This window comes from Emydura macquarii, unplaced genomic scaffold (genome assembly GCF_026122565.2).
Source record: "Emydura macquarii macquarii isolate MOO-44397 ecotype Brisbane River unplaced genomic scaffold, CSIRO-AGI_Emac_v2 contig_691, whole genome shotgun sequence".
In the NCBI taxonomy this organism is placed as follows: Eukaryota; Metazoa; Chordata; order Testudines; family Chelidae; genus Emydura; species Emydura macquarii.
Genome location: NW_027130828.1, coordinates 9,815,413 through 9,833,071, shown reverse-complemented (window position 1 = coordinate 9,833,071; position 17,659 = coordinate 9,815,413). Strand labels below are relative to the sequence as shown.

Here is a 17,659-nt window from a genome sequence, read left to right as displayed (position 1 = left end):
TTTCTTCCAAGCTTGCTAGGCCCATGAAGTAAACAGCCATGTGCATTCCTTACTCTATATTTAACAGCTGCGCTCTGTGCTGGGGGAGACTGCACAAGAAGGGAATCTGGGTAGCTTCCCAAATTCATCTCTCTTAAGGGGAGAGGGGGCAGGAAAGCTGCTTGGAAGGGGAGAAGGATTTCTCTCCTTTATAATTTTTGAAAGCAGTTTTCGTCTAGGCAGATTCCACAATGCCAGCAAACCAAAGCCGGTCCAGAGCCAGAGAGCGGAACAATGTCCTGAACAGGGCCGAGTTCCTCTCATTGAACCAGCCCATGAAAGGCATCCAGGAGACCCGGAGCTCCAGCAAAAAGCAGAGCAGCCAATCTGGTCCGGCTCCTGCCCAAAACGAGGGCACGAAGGAGCAGAGGCAGTCACAGCAGCTGCCTGAGGAAGACTGCATGCAGCTCAACCCCTCCTTCAAGGGAATTGCCTTCAACTCCCTGCTGGCCATCGATATCTGCATGTCCAAGAGGCTGGGAGTTTGTGCCAGCAGTGCCTCATCCTGGGGCAGTGCCCGCTCCATGATCAAACTTATTGGGATCACCGGGCACGGTGTACCCTGGATCGGGGGCACGCTCATCTGCCTGGTGAAGAGCAGCACGCTGGCGGGACAGGAGGTCCTCATGAACCTGCTGCTAGGTGAGTAAAATACTCCACCTCCTGTGCTCAAAGCCCAGCCCCTACTCACAAGGGACAGCAGTCTTCCCCTCTCCTCCCCCCGGGCGTCTTATTCATCCATCTCCAGCCTTGAAAAGGGGCCCCAGGGTGTTTTAAGGAAGAGGGGATAAACTTAGATTCAGAAAATTGATGTTTCAGAGGTTCAAGGCATTTATCAGCCATCTCTGCAGATCCAGGAAGCGCTGAGATACCACACTGATGAGTGCGGGAGGGTGCTCTGATACCACGGTGATGGGCACAGCGTAAGCACTTAGAGGGCGCAGGCTATGTTCTGTGCCTTGCTGCAGAAGAAGTGCAGCTGGCTTCCATTTGGCCACTCCTAGAGTAAGGTCCTGTGCAATGTGAGAATTGCAGAATGGGACCTGGGACGTATCAGTGACCAAACCTATGGGCAGGAAAACCTTACGGCTTCAACGTTGTCAGCCAGATCCTTTATTTAAACAATATCTGTCTCCCTCAGAGGCTTAACTGGGGAAGATATTTAAAGATAATAAATTAAGATTACAGTCAAGGGTGGTTAAAGGTAAAATGAGGATCAGAGTCACCCACATTTGATGCTCTCCCTGCAATTTTTTTGCATCCCCCTTCTCCCTGCCTTGACTAGACTGACTCCTCTGCTGCCCCAAGGGGAGTCTTGTCTACCTCTCTCCCCTGCTTCTTTGATCTTCCTCCCTCCCTTCAGCAGGTGCCTGCCCTGCACCATCACCTGCTGCTCTGCGTCACCCTACTGAGCAGAGAAAAACTCTTTTTAAAAGACTATGAGGACCAATTGGAAAGGGACTAAAGGCCACTGGCAGAGCCTGCACACATCTCCTGTGCAAGGCTAGCCTGTGGAGCCTGGGAAGCCTGTGGTCCTGGGCCCTTAAACATTTATGATCCAGTGAAGATCAAATGCTCATTTCAGCTTTCACTTTTTTTTTTTTTTTTTTTTTTTTTTTTTTTTTTTGGGGGGGGGGGGGAGTTGCTTGCCCTTTTCACCGCAAGGCTATGACTCCACGTGCAAAGGAGTCCCTGGGCTTGAAAGCTTGCCCCCTCATCCCAGGTTATTCACACTTAGCCCCAAAGCTGCTAGCCCCTGGCTTTGTAGGAGCACAAAGCCCATGTCAGAAGGTCCCCTCAGTTCTGAAGTGGTGCCTAAAACAGCCTCTTCTGCGCTTCCCCAAAACCTGAGCCAGTGACCCTCACCAAAAAATAATTATTCTAGATTTTGTTCTTTTGTCATGAGCTGGGTAGAGGCTGGTTACACCATTCCCTATTGATCAAAGGATGTGGTGCAGCGTCTATCCCCCATTGCCATAGTAACAAGGCAGTTTCCAAATGGGGGCATATTAGAAACATCGCAGGAGACTTGGAACAAGATGCACAGAGATACCTCTGTCCCTTGTGCCCCTCTTGCCACATTTTCATCATCTCCCCCACCGAGACTTGCCATTATCTTATACAGTGGGGTCACTGATACAAACAGGTGTGGCTGGTTAAATGACGGAGATTAGAAGAACCGAGATCTACCTATTTATAGAGTGCTGATTGCCATAATTTCTAAGTGCTGCCATGCTAAAAGGCCTGATTGGGGATGTGGGGTTAGTGGACCCAGCTGGTTGCTATAAGAACTAAGGGGATGAGAAGGGCATGACTTCGCCAGCGAAGGTTTGTCTGCCTGCTCCTCTGCTTCGTCTGTTGCTTTTCACTGAGTTTCTGGGATTTTTTCCCCAAGACAGATCCCTGAGTATTTCAGTGGCCTTTTACATTTCTCAAATCTCCGGAAAGAGACAGACAGGCTCCCATCACAGACTAGACCTCCCTGCAAGAAACCTGGTTTGCTAATACCGTCTGACATCCTCTATCACCCTTTTGTTTCGTCTCAGCTCCATGTGCAGTTCAAGTCCAGCTGTACTTGATGCAAAACCCTTCTGGGTGGGGGTGGGTCCGAGGGAATGAGCTCTTTCATCCTCGCCCTGACCCTTTAGAAGGGGAAGCAGCAAGGCTGTTCGTCCCACTTGGCTTTCCTCCCTTCCCCCAACCCCCTCCGAGTTTGATACAGCAAGCAGAATTTCTGATGCAGTCTCTGGGCACTGAGCCAGCCCATCACAGAGCGCTTGTTTAGGATTTGTAATCAGGCTTTGCAAAGGGAAGGAGTAAGGAGATTGCTGAGATGGGACGGGGGACCTGGCAGAGGCACAGCTGCAGAAGGAGAGAGGGCTACGCACCCCCGAGCTGTGGCCCTGGGTGAAAACGTCCCCGTTGTATGATGGAGTGTTTGGGGTGGGGGTGCTGAAATCTAGCCCTGCGCTGCCCTGTTCTCCCTCCCCATAGAATGGATCCCAGCTGTGGATTTTTATTCCCCTCCCCAGGCCTAGTGGATTCACATTGTCCCGTGCACTTGCCATCCGTGCTGGGGTTTATTACTTCACCTCTGCTTCATCCCCAGCCACAAATGCTAAGCAACCGAAGTAAAGAATCAGGGTCACAGCCTGTTGCTAAGAAGAGGGTATCTGTCCCCGTTATACGGGCTTCTCTGCTAGAACACACTTTCAGGAGAGCGGGGCCTGGGTACTGACAATCTCATCTGTTCAAAAATCACAAATCAGGCCCCCAAAATCATGATTGGCTTAAAATCATGAGATTTAAAAGCATACAATTTGGGTTCATTTTATTTGTCTTCTGCTGTTGGAGCATTTAGAGTCACATCTTCAATCTTTTCTCTGCAACTAGGGGGGTTAGAAACGTACATTTTTAAAATGAGAGCTGGGATTTTCAGATAATCATCTGACTCCAGCAACTGGGTCTTTAAGAAAAATAAAAAACCAACTATCATGGGACTCGCAAAAAAAGCGTCACCGTTGGCAAGTTGGGGCCAGTGCTCCGATCCAGATCCAAACTTCCCCAAAGCTGGAAGGGGATGGAATCTGGTATTCTGGTTCTGATCCACTTCACAGAAATGGGCCCAAGTTCATAGAATTGTAGATTATAAAACCAGACGGAACCATTGCGATCATCTAGTCTGACATCTTGTGTAAGACAGACCATTGGCCTTCCCTGAATTAATTCCTGTTAGAACTAGAGCACATTTTTTAGAAAAGCAGCCAATCTTGATTTTAAAATTTCCAGTGATGGAGATGCCACCACTTCCTTTGGTAAGTTGTTTCAATGGTTAATGACTCTTACTGTTTTAAAAAAAAATGTACACCTTTTTTCTAGTGTAAATTTAGTCTAGTCTCAATAATCTAAATATCTTCAACTTCCAGCCACTGGATCTTGTTATACCTTATCTGCTAGATTGAAGAACCTTCTGTTACCAAATTTATAGACTGTGATCAAGTCATCCCTTGACCTTCTCTTTGTTAAAACTAAACAGATTGAGCTTGATAAACTGTTGCTCTTTCTGGATCCAGGAATCTCCTAAGCCTGAGGGAGTTTGGTTCTGTTGATCAGCGTTGGGCCTCTTTTTATTCTAATGCAAGCTCTGATTCAAAGGACGCTGCCCATTGGGCCCTGATAGTATTCAACTCCATCTTCACCCCTTTCCCCTACTCAAAAACCATCCTTAAATGTAAATGCTCCAGCTCCCTGCTAGTGATTCAGGGAAGGCACTGGCTCTTTAAATCATTTCTTCCTGCAGAAGGCGTACTTCTGGGGATAACAATAGAATAATAATAGTGAATCTTCTTGTGGCACCTTTTAATGCAAGGATGTCCAAATGCTGTACGAATGTTAGTTAAGTCTCACAATCCTGTTAGGAGGGAAGGAGCTAATATCATCCCCAGTGTATCGCTGGGGAAGCTGAGCCAGAGAGAGGAGAGCTGCCTTGTTCAAGGCGATGCTGAGTGGTGGTGGGGCTGGGATTAGCGGTGTGATGGGGGTCCCATCCAGGCTCTGTCACGGAGTGGGTTACCACTCCCCCAGTGCAGGAGTTGTCAGGGGCTCTGGCCATGAGGGAAGCTTGATTGGGCTCAGGGAACTAGGTAATTCCCCCAGCACATGGAAGCGGTTGATTCTGCTCTTGTTTACACCACTGACTTCAGTGGAGTTACTCCTGATTTACACCAGCATGAGTGAAAAGAGAACAGGCTTGAGGTATTGTGAAGAGTCTGGGCTGGTACCAGGGGCTCATCCCTCCTGGAAGCCTGTGGGACACAGACTTTGGCTGCACAAACCCCCCTTTTGGTTAATTTTATTTAGTAACCAGGCTGAGGGGAGCCTGTTAAACCCTCAGTGTAAAACGCTGGCTGTGGGAAACCTGGTTTGTTACACTGGGCTCTGTAACATCAGGCAGTTGGGCTTCAGGGGCCAGATTCTCCATCGCCTTGTTCTTGGTGCAGTCCTATGCACCAGTGCAAGGTGATTGGAAAGTGCTCCCATGCTGGTTTGGTGGCATTTTGCACTCAGCTTGCACAGACATACATGCTTACGCAAGGTGCATGTCAGCAGAGACTCAGGCCCCCCGGCTCTGTGGCATCGGTGCCACGTCTGATTGTGGCTTGCTGGACTTCATGCCTAGTCACTTGCTCATCCCATTAGCCTATGCTGTCCTTCCCCTTCCTAGCCCTCAGGATTTGCCTGTCACCCCATTAGTATCCAACTGAATCGTGATACTCCTGAATGTAATGAGGTTTGGTGGTGGGGAGAATTTTATTTGTTTAGCTGGTGCAGGCTGGCATAGCTCCATTGACTTCAGTGAAGCTACAGGAGCTGGGGTGTTAAATACGGGGTTACCATCCGTTACCAGCCCTGCATGCTGTACCTAAGCTGTACATTGGCTCCTTGGCATTGTCACTAGGGATTTATGACCGTCAAAAGAAGCAGCGCTGAATGAAGTGGATGGATCCGGGGTTTCTTAGTGTCGGGGTGAGGATTGGCTGTCTGCCTGAATGAGGGTGAAAGGCTGGGGGGGAGAGCAGAGCCAGCCTTAAGATCTGTGAAGCCCCTGGGAGCCAGGAGGGGTGGGGAACCAGGCTGTAATGTCCTGGAGAAGTCCCCTATAGATTCCTGAGCAGGACTTTGGAACAATCCTGCAAATTCATCACTGATTTTATACTGAGCCCCGTACATTCAGGGGAAGGACTCTGGGTGTTCAGTGAGTACCCAGTGGATACCCATGCAGTGCAGGCAAACTCATTGTTTACATATCTGTGGGCGTGTCTACACTGCAATTAAGAGGTGTGAGTGCAGCCCGTGTAGACATACCTTAGCTAGTTTGGGTACTGGTAACAGTGAGCCACAAGGCTGTACAAACTCGCCCAGAACCCTGGGTAACTACTCACAGGTCTAGCCCACACTGAAGCATGCACTGCCCTGGCTTCTCTGCTCCAGTACCTGAGCTGGCTAGATTACAGCTAGCTCGGGCATGTCTACACACGGTTGAATCACACCCTGTGACTGCAGTGGAGACGTACCCTTTTCGTTGAATTTCATGGCTCGTAACCTGGACACAACACAGGCAATGAGTTGCCTCCTCCTCTGCTATTAAGGAGAGTTGTGTTGCCAGATAGGAGCCAGGTCTGCACTACAGACCTAGGTCAGTATAACTGCGTTGCTCAGGGGTGTGGATGTTTCACACCCCTGAGTGGTGTAGTTATACCAACCTTAGCCCCTGTGTAGAGCACTATGTCAACGGGAGAGCTTCTCCCATTGACACAGCCACTGCCTCTCGGGGAGGTGGATTAACTATACCGCTGGGAGAGATCTCTGCTGTCAGCGTGGGAGCATCTTCACTTAAGCGGTGCAGCTGCATCAATGCAACGTTTTAAGTGTAGACCTGCCCAGGGTCAGTCCATCTATAGCAGAGCTTGTGGGTCCCAGGTGCGATTGCTTATAGGCCAGACGTATCGATTTTTTTTTTATTCTCCCACCGATATGCTAGGGAGCTTCTGAATTAAGCAGAGACAAATTATGGTCCAGTGTTGAAGGAAACCACTTCTGAAGACCCGGCGTCTTGCACGTACATTCCCTGCTCAGACACTCTGTTCAGAGGTATCCCTGTCCCCTACTTGTTACCCTGGAATGCAGAGGAGACGCTTGCCTAACCTCCCCTCGTGGGATCTGTTCTGCCTGCTGAAATCTTAGCAAGTTTGCAGCCTGTCTGCCCAGTGAGTTGGAAACTTTTAAATGTCAAGTGGGCTAATGTGACTGGCCCATGGTGGGTATTGAGCAGAGGTAACATCACACACGTCCGCCCCCCCCCCCTCCCCCCCCCCCCCAGTGCTTTCTGCATCCCACATCCACACTGCCTCAGACTGGGAGTAAACATTCTTCATCACATCATGCTATAAATCTCTCTCATTCTTCTTCTCAGGCACTGCAGTAAAAGCCCCAGGTCCTTTGGCCGGTGTCTCGCTCCCCTCTTGTCCCATCCTCCCTGATGAGTTCAGGCATTGATGAACAGCAAATTGTGTCCAACTCGCTGGCCTCTCTCCTCTTCTTTCTCTCCACGCCTGCTCTAGCTACAGCAAATATGTCCTGTTAACTGAAGGGTCGCCCTGTGACTCTGCAGTGTCCCTTCATCTCGAGGAGGGCCCAGTGACCCACCAGAACCTGCTCTGCTGCTGCAGGAGCAAAAACCAGGACCTATGTAGGACCTCGGCCAAAGCACTGGTCCAGCTAGTTTGGTCGGCTGTCTCAGCAAGGACTAGCACCCTTCAGAAGAAGGTGGTAACGCACAGAGTTAACTGTTCTGTGTTGGACATAGTGGGGAGCCTACACCCTGCAGGGTATCAGTTTACACCCTGGAGTAAAATGCAGTTGCCTTACTACCAAGACTTCCAGGCAAAGCTAGCGGGTAAAATGCTCCGAGGTCAAATGCAGATTCAAAGAGCAAGGAAGTGCTGTGATTGTTATGTGGGGGTGGAGGAAATTGGCCATATTTCTGTGCTGCCCATCCAGGGACAGCTGTCTGGACCTGCCTCCCCCAGCTCTGAACTCTAAGGAGAACCCAGTTGGAAGTAGGTGTTCGCTGAGATGGATCCTGCTCCTGCTGGGAGAAGCCTCTGTGAGGCTCCCGCCCCAGGGGGAAATCCTGGAGAATGTGTGTGTTTGACTCTGATGCAGTTTGACAAGAGCAGTAGATAGGGTAAAGGAGGACAAGGAGTGTGGATGCCATTTGCTTTTTTTAAAGCCACCAGAGGACTGGTGGGGAGCGTGGGAGGGGGAGGAGAGAGGGGCTGAGGGACCGGCCTGTCCGTCTGGAGCAGGAAGTGAAGATGGTGCTAGAGGTTTTCTCCTCTTTCTGCCAGGAGCTGAGCTGAAAAGCTCCACTTTTTCAGAGGATTTCTCAGACGTGATTTCAGGTCTCTGCTCCCGGCTCCCCCTTATCATCCTTCCTGGGGCACTGAGAGGTCTGATTCATCAGGGTTTGTAAAGTGCTTTGAGTTCTACAGGCGGGAGGCACTGTAAATCCTTCAAGTCTATAAAAAATCTATGAGGCTGATTCCACTTTCACTGATGGCACTGGGACGTAAACTCCTGCTTAAGTGCATTGCTGACCAGGGATAGGCTGAAGTATGGCTTAATGTTAAGCATGTGCTTAAGTACTTAACTGAATCTAGGCCTTTATCATGACATTATGGGTTGCCCAGGTGCTATGCATTGCATCACCAGTGGGCGAGCAGCACAAAGAGCTTCTCTTCCTTTTCCCCACACGCAAAGTGTTCCGCTTTCCTTTCATTCCCCCACCTGGCCCAAACCTCCCCTCCCAGGAGAGATACAGACCACAAGTCAAATCTAGTTACTCTGATGCAGCGGTCTCGTGCTAGATGCTGCCTGTGCATCAGGCAGATGTAATGGTCTCACGCCATTAGGGGATGCATTAGCACTGTGTTGATATGACTGCCTTTGTGGGATGCACCAGTACCGTTCTGGTGCCAGGGGTGCACAGGTGTTATCAGTGCTGTGTTCTTGCAACCTCTGTCCAAGGTAGCTGCATGGTTGGGGGAGAGCTCTCATAGCGAGTCAACTCACCTCTGCATGCAGCTAGCAGGATTTGTAGGCCATGGGGGTAAGAAAACAGATAAGCTTCAACCCAATAAACCAGATGTTCAGATGCAAGTGCCCTGCAGAGGCCCATCTCTTCCATAGCACAAGGCTTTTTCACTGTGCTCACCCTTTGCTCACCTCTTCTCCAGAGTAATTGCAGAGCCCTTGCATGGCAGAGCAATTTGGGAAGCAGCCACACTAAGTAATTGGTTCTAAGATACAAATTGCCAGCTCCCAAGGGCATGTTCTATCCAGGGGGAGGCTCGATGCAGCCTGTGGTTTCACTCAGGGCTGTTTCTGATAATCTAGGAGAGGGAGTCTAATTTTTTAAAATCCGAATGACCTCAGATTCCTTCGCTCCATTATCCTTCTGCGACCCCATATCCCAGAATCCTTTGTGCTGTTTTGGCTGAAAAACAAGCACCCCCAAATGCTGTAATATATAATAATTAGTTATTGTTTAAGTTCATTGTGCTGTGTGTGGCCACTGCCTCCATTGATGTGCGTGGCAGGTGAGCCTGATTACCCCATTTTCTCTTTTATGTGTGAAATTGAGGGCTTGACTTTCAGAGTTGGCTGTGCACCTCCAGCTGCCACTGACCTCAGGGCTTTAGCACGCCAGGCCCATCATTTTATCTCCTTGTCGGAAATGTTATAAATTGCACAGTCTCCAGGGCTACACGTTCAGGGAAACTAATTTCTACAGCAGCTTACACTTGGGATGTTTTCTACGCAAGCAGTCGGCTCTACTGAAATGTCATGAGTTCCAGAAAACCGTTTCATGAACTACCTTGGAGCCACAACTTCCAGGCTATGAGAATCACAGTCTTGAAAATGCTTGGTTTTAGATCAGCCTTTGGCTCTGTATATTACCACAGCAGCACCTATTGAGAGCTGTCCAGAGCGATTGTGTTTGTACAGTTCCTAGCCCAGTGGGGCCCGGATTCGGATTGGCACCTCTGCGTTCTAGTGTAATACAAATAATAAATAGGGATTGATCCGAGGACAGGGGTTTGTCTGTGGAACTCTCCTCCAGAGGGACCCCCTGGTATCACTCTCAGACTGTTTTCTGAGCTCATTGTAAGCTCTTCCTGCGTGGGTGAGTTCTCCACCCATATAGCTTCCCCTTTTCCTATCTACCCCCATGACAGGTAGGTGGTAGTGATGCCTGGGGGTCACTAGCTGAACCTTTGGTCCTGGCTTGTGATTTTTAGTTTCATGTTTATCCTAGAGCCCTTATTCCCAAGAGTTGCTCATTTGAGTGGTTCCATGTCAGTACTTGCAGGAGCAACAGGTTTTTGGGCTTTCTTTTTGTCTTTTTTGGTCTGCACCCAGATTGTTTAGCAGTGATCACCTGAGACCTTAGTTATATAAACGTCTCAGCGGCGAATCTGCCATATCTCTTGAGATGCTTGTCTGGCTCCAACCTATGGGAATCAGCCAGCCTTTGTTCACCGTCAGCGAGTGCTGCTGTTCCTTTAAAAGAAAGCTCTTCCCTTATAGATTGTCACTCCTTAATCTACTTCAGAACCCTTTCCTAAAGGGACAGCAGCAGCATTCACACCTCAGAGCACTAGAAAGGAAAGAAGTGGCAGAGGGAAGTCCTTTTATTCAGACTCCCTTTAATGGTGTTATTGTAGATATAATTTTTGAAGACATGAATGAAAGTACTAACACTTCTAAATTGTCCCTAACCTTTGTCTATGCAGGAGGCTACCTTTCTGTTGTTATTGAGCTGCCACTTGTAAGTGGTTCCTAAATGCAGTAGGAACAAGATAGGGTAAATTTACCCTTTCTTTTTCAGTTGAGCTAATAGCTACCCATGTGGCTTCCATTAATTTCAATGGGAATCCAGTGGGTGAGCATCAGAGGCCAGGTTTTAGCTATGTAGATACCACAGTGATCTATGATACTAGAATTATTCTAGAAAGATAGGATTTGATCCTAGGTGTTCTGTTTTAGGTGCTGAGTAGAGTTGTGAAACAGCCTCAATTTGTACTTTGGGGGATTTTTGCCCAAGAAATCTGAGGCTTTCACACTTTTCTAAAACATTGGATCACAGGAGAAATTGTGCACACATCATTTTGCAAAATAAATACATAAATAAGTGGCTTAAACCTAAGGTGGAGGGTAGAGAAGAATTGGTTCCTTCCCTTGAAATATTTGATGTGCTCCTAAAATTATGTAATGGCACCTAAATGTTCTGGTGAAGGGCACTAATGCAATAGAAATTCAGCTCTGCAGCCAATCACACTTTTGCCTCAGGTGATACTTTGCCATTTTTGTTATAAACCTGAAAAATTCCTCTCGCTCTAGGGATCAGTGCAAATGCAATCTGGAGAGCTAATTTCAGTCTCTCTTAGAGACCTCTGCAGATCCTGGAGAAGGTAGAGTCTCAGGGGTCAGATTTTCCAGTCATCAAGTATCTGGGCCTGAAGTATTTGCCTGTGTCTCCAGTTGGGTGCACAGGACAGGTAAACTGGATATGCAGATGCCAGTTTGCAAATCAGCATTTACCCAGGTGAAATGGATGTGCTGGCAAAGTTTGCAGGTGCAGTTAAGACAGCCTGCTAGAAAAAGAACCCTTTATTTTTGTATTTCCTGTGCATTCTGCTGGCCAGCTCTGAAGAGAGAATTCTGCTTGCACCTGTCTGCAAGATTGAAACAGTGAAGGAAGGGGCAGGACAGTTCAGCCAGCCCACAGCTGTCTAGGTCCAAGCAAGAATGCAGGGGGCTGGGAGCAGGGCTATGTGCTCCCTGAGTGACTGCACCATTTGTATCTATTTCTGAAGGCTGGCCTGTTTGCTGACTCTGTCAGAACGGTAATAACCCCACACACAGATTCACTCTGGCATAGTGTGTCCCCAGGGCAAGCAGTGGAGGATCAGAGAGCCAGGGAGGGCAAGGTTAGAGCCTTTGCTTTGTGTGCTGTTTAGATGCGCTGATTAGGTATGTGCTCTGGAGCTGAGGTGAGCCTCCTAGCATGGCTTTCAACCCTCGCGTTGTGCTTCAGAGCCAGGGCGCTGCTGAGGCTGCTGCAGCTGCATCACAGAATAAGCTGCTTGATGGAGGGACGACAGTGCAGGGGAACAGGGCCCAAGCATAATTTTTTCGGGCCCAGTACAAACTTGTAACAGGGGCCCCCTCCCACACACATACCCATGGGGGTTGCAGCCTGGGCCGGGCCTCCAGGCCCCAGTAAAGTGTACCCTTTCCTCCCCCCCATGTGGGGGCCCTGCAGGGGAAAAGGACAGGGAAAGCACCAAGCTTGTATCTCCTGGTAGAGGAAGGACAAGCGTCAGTTGTAAAGAATATTATTGAGGCTGCTTGGAAAGGTGCAGACAGACCCACTGGTTCTCCTAGGCTCTCTATCCTAGGCTGACTCACAACCTATGCTGCCTAGTGTCATTGCCACATGGCATCTCCCAAAGTCCTGGTTAGGACCTATCAGCTATGGGATGGGCCGCTGACTGCGTTACAAAAGCCATTTCAAGGATGGGGCTCGCTCTCCTCTTCATTACACTGGTGTAAGTCATGAGGTTAAAGCAAGTGTCCAGTTTCAGAACAAGATGAGCCCGTCCCAGAGCCTCAGATCTTGCGCTTCATGCCCAAGGAGAGAGGTGGCCACTTTCTTGGGTCATATGAGAGACTGGCTACTAGAAATTGTATAGTAGGCCCTGATTCAGTATGTGCTTAAGTGCTGTGCTGAATCGGGGCCATGACAGGCACCATGGTAAGGGCTCGGAAGCTGTTGTCCAGCAGTAGCGCATGCAGCAAAATGAGAGACCGAGCACATGAGATCGCTTGCATCCCTGTCCGGACTAAGCAAGACTTCCCCATCATGAGTAGCCAAGCTGAATGGTCGCCCTCTGCAGCTGTTCGCTTTGCTGACAACATTTGGTGTCTGACAAGAAATAACAGTGAACGTCTGGTTCAAAGATCGCTGGCCTATTTTTGAAATCCCCGTCTGTTCAAATACTATTACAGAATGAGCAGCAACGGACCTGACATCCTGTCGCTAGCTCCTCTGCTGCCCAGCCAGTGCATCATACAGGGGAACCCACTCTTGCGTTTCTTCTCACAATCTCACCATGGTTGGTGCGAGATCCTTCTCCTGAGAAGCTCTCTGTTGTCTTGAACAGCTTCCCTGCATCACTCTGCCTCATCAGATCCACCTCATTTCAAATCTCATCCGTAAACCTCTCCTCTTCCTTTCCTTTGTCTCTGCCTCTTGTCCTTAGGAATGAATACTTTTGTTCTCTGTGCTCTACAATGGGTTTACAACACTGTTTCCTTTCATTCATACTAAAGATGAGCTGGAATCTGAATCTTTTATCCCAATGCAATGGCCTTTGGTGGTTCTGATAACACAGGATCTGAAGCCAAGCCACCCCTCATTTGGGCTTTGCAGAAACAAATCCCAGCCTCCATGTGCTACCTCTAAGTTACCCCATTGCACTGTCTGTGGTCTTGTGGTGCTTAACTGCATGGGATCCACTTTGCATGGAAGATGCTATTCAAGCTGTATGGAAATATATAATGGGAGGAGTGTGTGTGCAAGGTGCATGTATTTAGGATAGCTGCTGTGCAGGGAAGAACACAACTAGTGAAGATTCTGTCTGCACAGGAGTCTGGTGTAACCCAGGGGTCAGAATTCGCTAGCCAGTTGTGACAAGAATATTACAGAGCAGCAATAGAGAGTGAAACAATGAGAGTCCTGAGGAACCTTAAAGACTAACAAATTTATTTGGGCATAAACTTTCATGGGCCGAAGCCCACTTTGTCAGATGCAACTTCTGCCCACGAAAGCGTATGCCCAAATAAATGTGTTAGTCTTTAAGGTGCCACAGGACTCTCATTGTTTAGCTGAAAACAGACTAACATGACTAACCCTCTGGAAATAGAGAGTGAGGACTTGTTCCCTATTATCTGAATGTATGCTGTGATCCTCTCCATGTGCGTCACTGTCTCACTGCACCTGGACCTCTTAAGGAGATCCCCCATTTAGCCAAATAAATCCTCTGTCCCCCATTCTATTTGGATAAACAGGGTTTTGTTGTACAGAGGTTGCTGTTCTGACTAGCTAGCTAACTTAAGGTTTTCTGTGGCACCCATCATTCCTACCCGAGGGAGCAGTTCAATTGATGTCAATGGGACTACTCACCCAAGTAAAGTTTTGCAGGATTGGGCCCTTGTTTTTTGCCTCGTGGCTGAGGTGTGTAGGTATCTGAGATCTTGTTGTCATCTCGTTGTTTACCTTCTCCTGTTTACAGAAACCCCCTCCCCTCCCATCCCTGCGAAATCTTGGCAGCTTCAAATGAACAGTCTTAGTTAGTCCCCGAGAAAATAGGCAACTGTCTTTCTGACATTCCTGCAGATGGAGCAGGCTGTGCCTGCATTGGTATATATCTGCTGTCACTGCAGCTCCTTCCCAGCAAGGAGCTGAAATCAGCACTCTACCTAATTAGAAACGCTGCAGAAAGGCAGTTGTGGGGATTAAACAACATCAAAACGAAAGAATAAAATCAACAGCACCTGTCTGATGGAGGGAAAGGAGCAAGACGAGGACAAGCCTGACCGGAAATTATTTCTGGACAGGAGCAATTAAGGCAGAAGAGCCAGGAACGATACAGGAAACCACCCGCGTGGCAATTGGAAAGCAAGAACTGTCTTTAACATTTATACAGAGCAGTATGTGTGTGTGTCTGTCTGTCTGTCTCTCTCTCACACACACATTCACATGCACACTCTGTCTGTGTCATCCGGACCATCTCACCCTCACTTACGTGAGTTTATCCTTTATGTGTTTGGTCAAACCAAGCTAGGCCTCAGAAGAAGCAGCTTTTTCCAAATCCAGGACTAAGTGATGTGGTTTCACAAGTATTTTATTTATTCATTCATTCAAACAGAGAGTTTTCTAAAAACCAAACCAACCTGGCCTGTGAAATTTGCAGCCTTTGTGCATGGGACACCGAAAGTGGAAACTGACTAGAAACAATATGACAGGGGGCTGGTCTGTTTTCATTGTTCCACCATAGAGAATGCCAAAAAAAGAAAATGAAGTGACAAGTCAATGAGAATTGTGACCACATTTCATTTTCAGTTCACCCAAGGACTGCTAGTTACTTAGATGAGGCCATTTTCTTAATTATATGATTTTTAACCTGTCGCTATCCCGTAATGTCCTCTCGCTAGTGGAATCCACCAGTTCAATAGAATTTTGTTGGGGTGGACATGGGGAGGAAGAGGCTGTTGTATTTGTGTGGTGTTGGTTTTCTTTAAGGGATCACGAGAACAAGGAATTAAATAGTTCTGGCATGAGTGAGGCATACTCTAAGGCAGGGATTGTGCAAACTTCCCCCAGCCAACTCTGCTACTGCAGTGCAGTCCTGACCTGCAACTAAACATCTGTACAGAAGAATGTGCCATATCCTGGGGTGGTTTCCTTTGGCACACAAATGAGGACTAAACTAGAGAGCTGTTGTCTGGTGGTCTGAGCAAAGAGCTAGGAACTCTGGAGTTTTAATCCCAGCACTGCCACTGACTTGCTCTGTAATCTTGGGCAAGTCACTTGTCTTCTCTGTGCCTCAGGCCCTCCCTCCTGTGAGAAGGGGTTAACCCAATACTTGCCTACTTCACAGGGAGGGTTGGAAGGGTTAATTAATGTTTATAGAGTGCTTTGACAATGACAAGGGCTGAGAGCACCCAAACTCATTTTCATCCAGGCTGGAATTTGAGCTCAGGTCTTCAGTGCAAAGACAATTATTGCCCCTAGGACAGATGCTACCTTGAGATCCTCGCTTCACCTTGCTGAATGTCTCATAACAATGGCCTGTCTGCTTGTCTCCATGACCTTTCCGTCTTTCTTCCTTGTTCTGCAGCCTTGTTCATAGACATCATGATTGTGGCTGGATTGCAGAAGCTGGCCAAGCGGAGAGGCCCATATGATGTCCACCCCAGCCTCTTGGATTACCTGACCATGGACATCTACGCTTTCCCAGCCGGCCATGCCAGCCGAGCCGCTATGGTGTCCAAGTTCTTCCTCAACCACCTGGTTTTGGCCATCCCCCTCCGGATCCTGCTGGTCCTCTGGGCCTTCTTCGTGGGGCTTTCCCGCATCATGATTGGACGGCATCATATCACAGATGTCCTGTCCGGCTTTGTCTTTGGCTACTTGCAGTTCAGGCTGGTGGAGTTGTTGTGGATGTCTTCCAACACCTGTCAGATGTTAATATCAATCTGGTGAACACAGGAAGCCCTGACGGAAACTAGCAGACACTTTAAGATTCTCTCTCTCATTTTTTAAATATAATTCTTCATATTTATTGGGAAAAAATTAACTTCCATAAGAATTATTATTCATTATTATTATTTTTAGTATTGCTCCCCTGCCTGAAAAAAAAAAGTTTGTTGCAGATGGTTAGGCTGCAACAATCAAGGGCCAGCTATGACAGTATTATGGACACTTTTTAAAGTCCCATTTGGACAGCAACCGAATTAAGCAGTAGAGATAACAAAATGAGCTCTCCCCCTGCATTTGTTTGGATGGTGCTCATCTGACGCCCATGCGTGTCCTCAGAAAACCCGTCATCCCCTTGGGATGCGTTAATTAGCTTCTTGGTGGCAAAATGTTTTGAGTCGAAGCACGACAGCGCTTTCTTTGACTGCCAGCCCAATGACTGCATCTTGTACGGGGCTGGGCGCTCTGCCAGCACTTCACAGATAATAAATAATCATAAAACTTCTGCCATGTTTGTTTCTTATCATGTATCAGGGGAATCTCCCAAGGGAAAGTGGTGGAAACCCCATTGCTTTGGAATTCTAAGTGCAGGCTGGCCAATGCCTGCAGGGAATAGGCTTGCACTGGTCCTTGAGAGACAGAACCACGGCCCTGATGCAGATTAGAGCTCCTAAACACATGCTTAACTTCGGAGGTGTGCTTAAATCTTTTGGACCCCAATGGGACTTAAGCATGTGCGTAAGTGTTTAGCTGAATAGGGATGGATTTATGCATGTACTTAAAGCTAAGCGTTTTCTCAAGTAGTTTGCTGAATTAGGCCCTAGATCAGCTATTCACAATTATACTCAGCTAGGGTAAATGGCGGAGTGGGTATTTGTTTTTGGAAGGACAAATAAAATATACACACGTTCCTCATGGTCAAGGGTGGGTGAGTTGATTTTGTGCCAGGTCATGATGATTTTGAAAGACTGGTTTAGATGGGAACCCATGAGTTTTTTCTACCTCTTAACTTCTATGATTTTAGATTCATTAATAAAATGCGATAAGAGGTGATTTTCAGGGCAGCTCCAGCATCAGGTGGAATGCAATCCAGCACACACAGAATATGCTGTGCTTGGGTGACCAGATTGCAAGTGTCAAAAATCAAGATGGGGTGGGGAGTAATAAGCGCCTATATAAGACAAAGTCCCAAATATCGGAACTGTCCCTATAAAATCAGGACATCTGGTCACCCTAGCCAGAGCAGGGGATTGGGAGCCTAGAGTTGTCATTTCTACACCTGGGCACAGCTTACTTGCTTTGTGACCTGGGCAAATGACTTAATCACTCTATGCCTCAGTTTCCCCATCTGTAAAATGGGGGTAATGATCTTGGCCTTCCTAGGTTGTGAGGCTGAATTAACTGATGTTTGTGAACTCTCTTGAGATTATTGGATGGCAAGTGCAAAGCATTGTTATTCTAAGCTATTGTCTTCAAAACTGGCTAGTTTATATCAGAATTGTGACTCTATTTGGTACACGTGCTCCATCTCAGATGCATAACACAACAGCTGTATGGGGAAGCCCCAGGTTTTAAAAAGACTCCTTTCCCTGCAGAGAAGGGATCCTGGCATTTGGTGGAAGACCCACTCCACCAAAATATCAGGGACTCCCCTGGTTGGATGCTTCTTCTCTGCTCCTTGTTGGAGTCCTGCCTTTCTCCCATTCCTGAGTCCTTGATGACTACCACCCC

At 48.0% G+C, this 17,659-nt stretch overlaps 1 protein-coding gene across 1 annotated transcript; it reads left to right on the top strand.

The window, feature by feature from the left end:
- The first annotated feature begins 106 nt into the window (after positions 1–106).
- On the top strand, positions 107–16,433 carry PLPP7 (phospholipid phosphatase 7 (inactive)). The gene is made up of 2 exons (XM_067541931.1): positions 107–681; positions 15,570–16,433. Exons 1-2 carry the CDS (start codon positions 231–233, stop codon positions 15,932–15,934), a joined length of 816 nt encoding a protein of 271 aa, XP_067398032.1. The 5' UTR covers positions 107–230; the 3' UTR covers positions 15,935–16,433.
- Positions 16,434–17,659: the final 1,226 nt, after the last annotated feature.

Coding starts and splice junctions, on each gene's coding strand:
- PLPP7 (XM_067541931.1), top strand. CDS start 231: ATGCCAGCAAACCAAAGCCGGTCCAGAGCCAGAGAGCGGAACAATGTC. Junction 682..15,569: donor CCTCATGAACCTGCTGCTAG/GTGAGTAAAATA, acceptor CTTGTTCTGCAG/CCTTGTTCATAGACATCATG.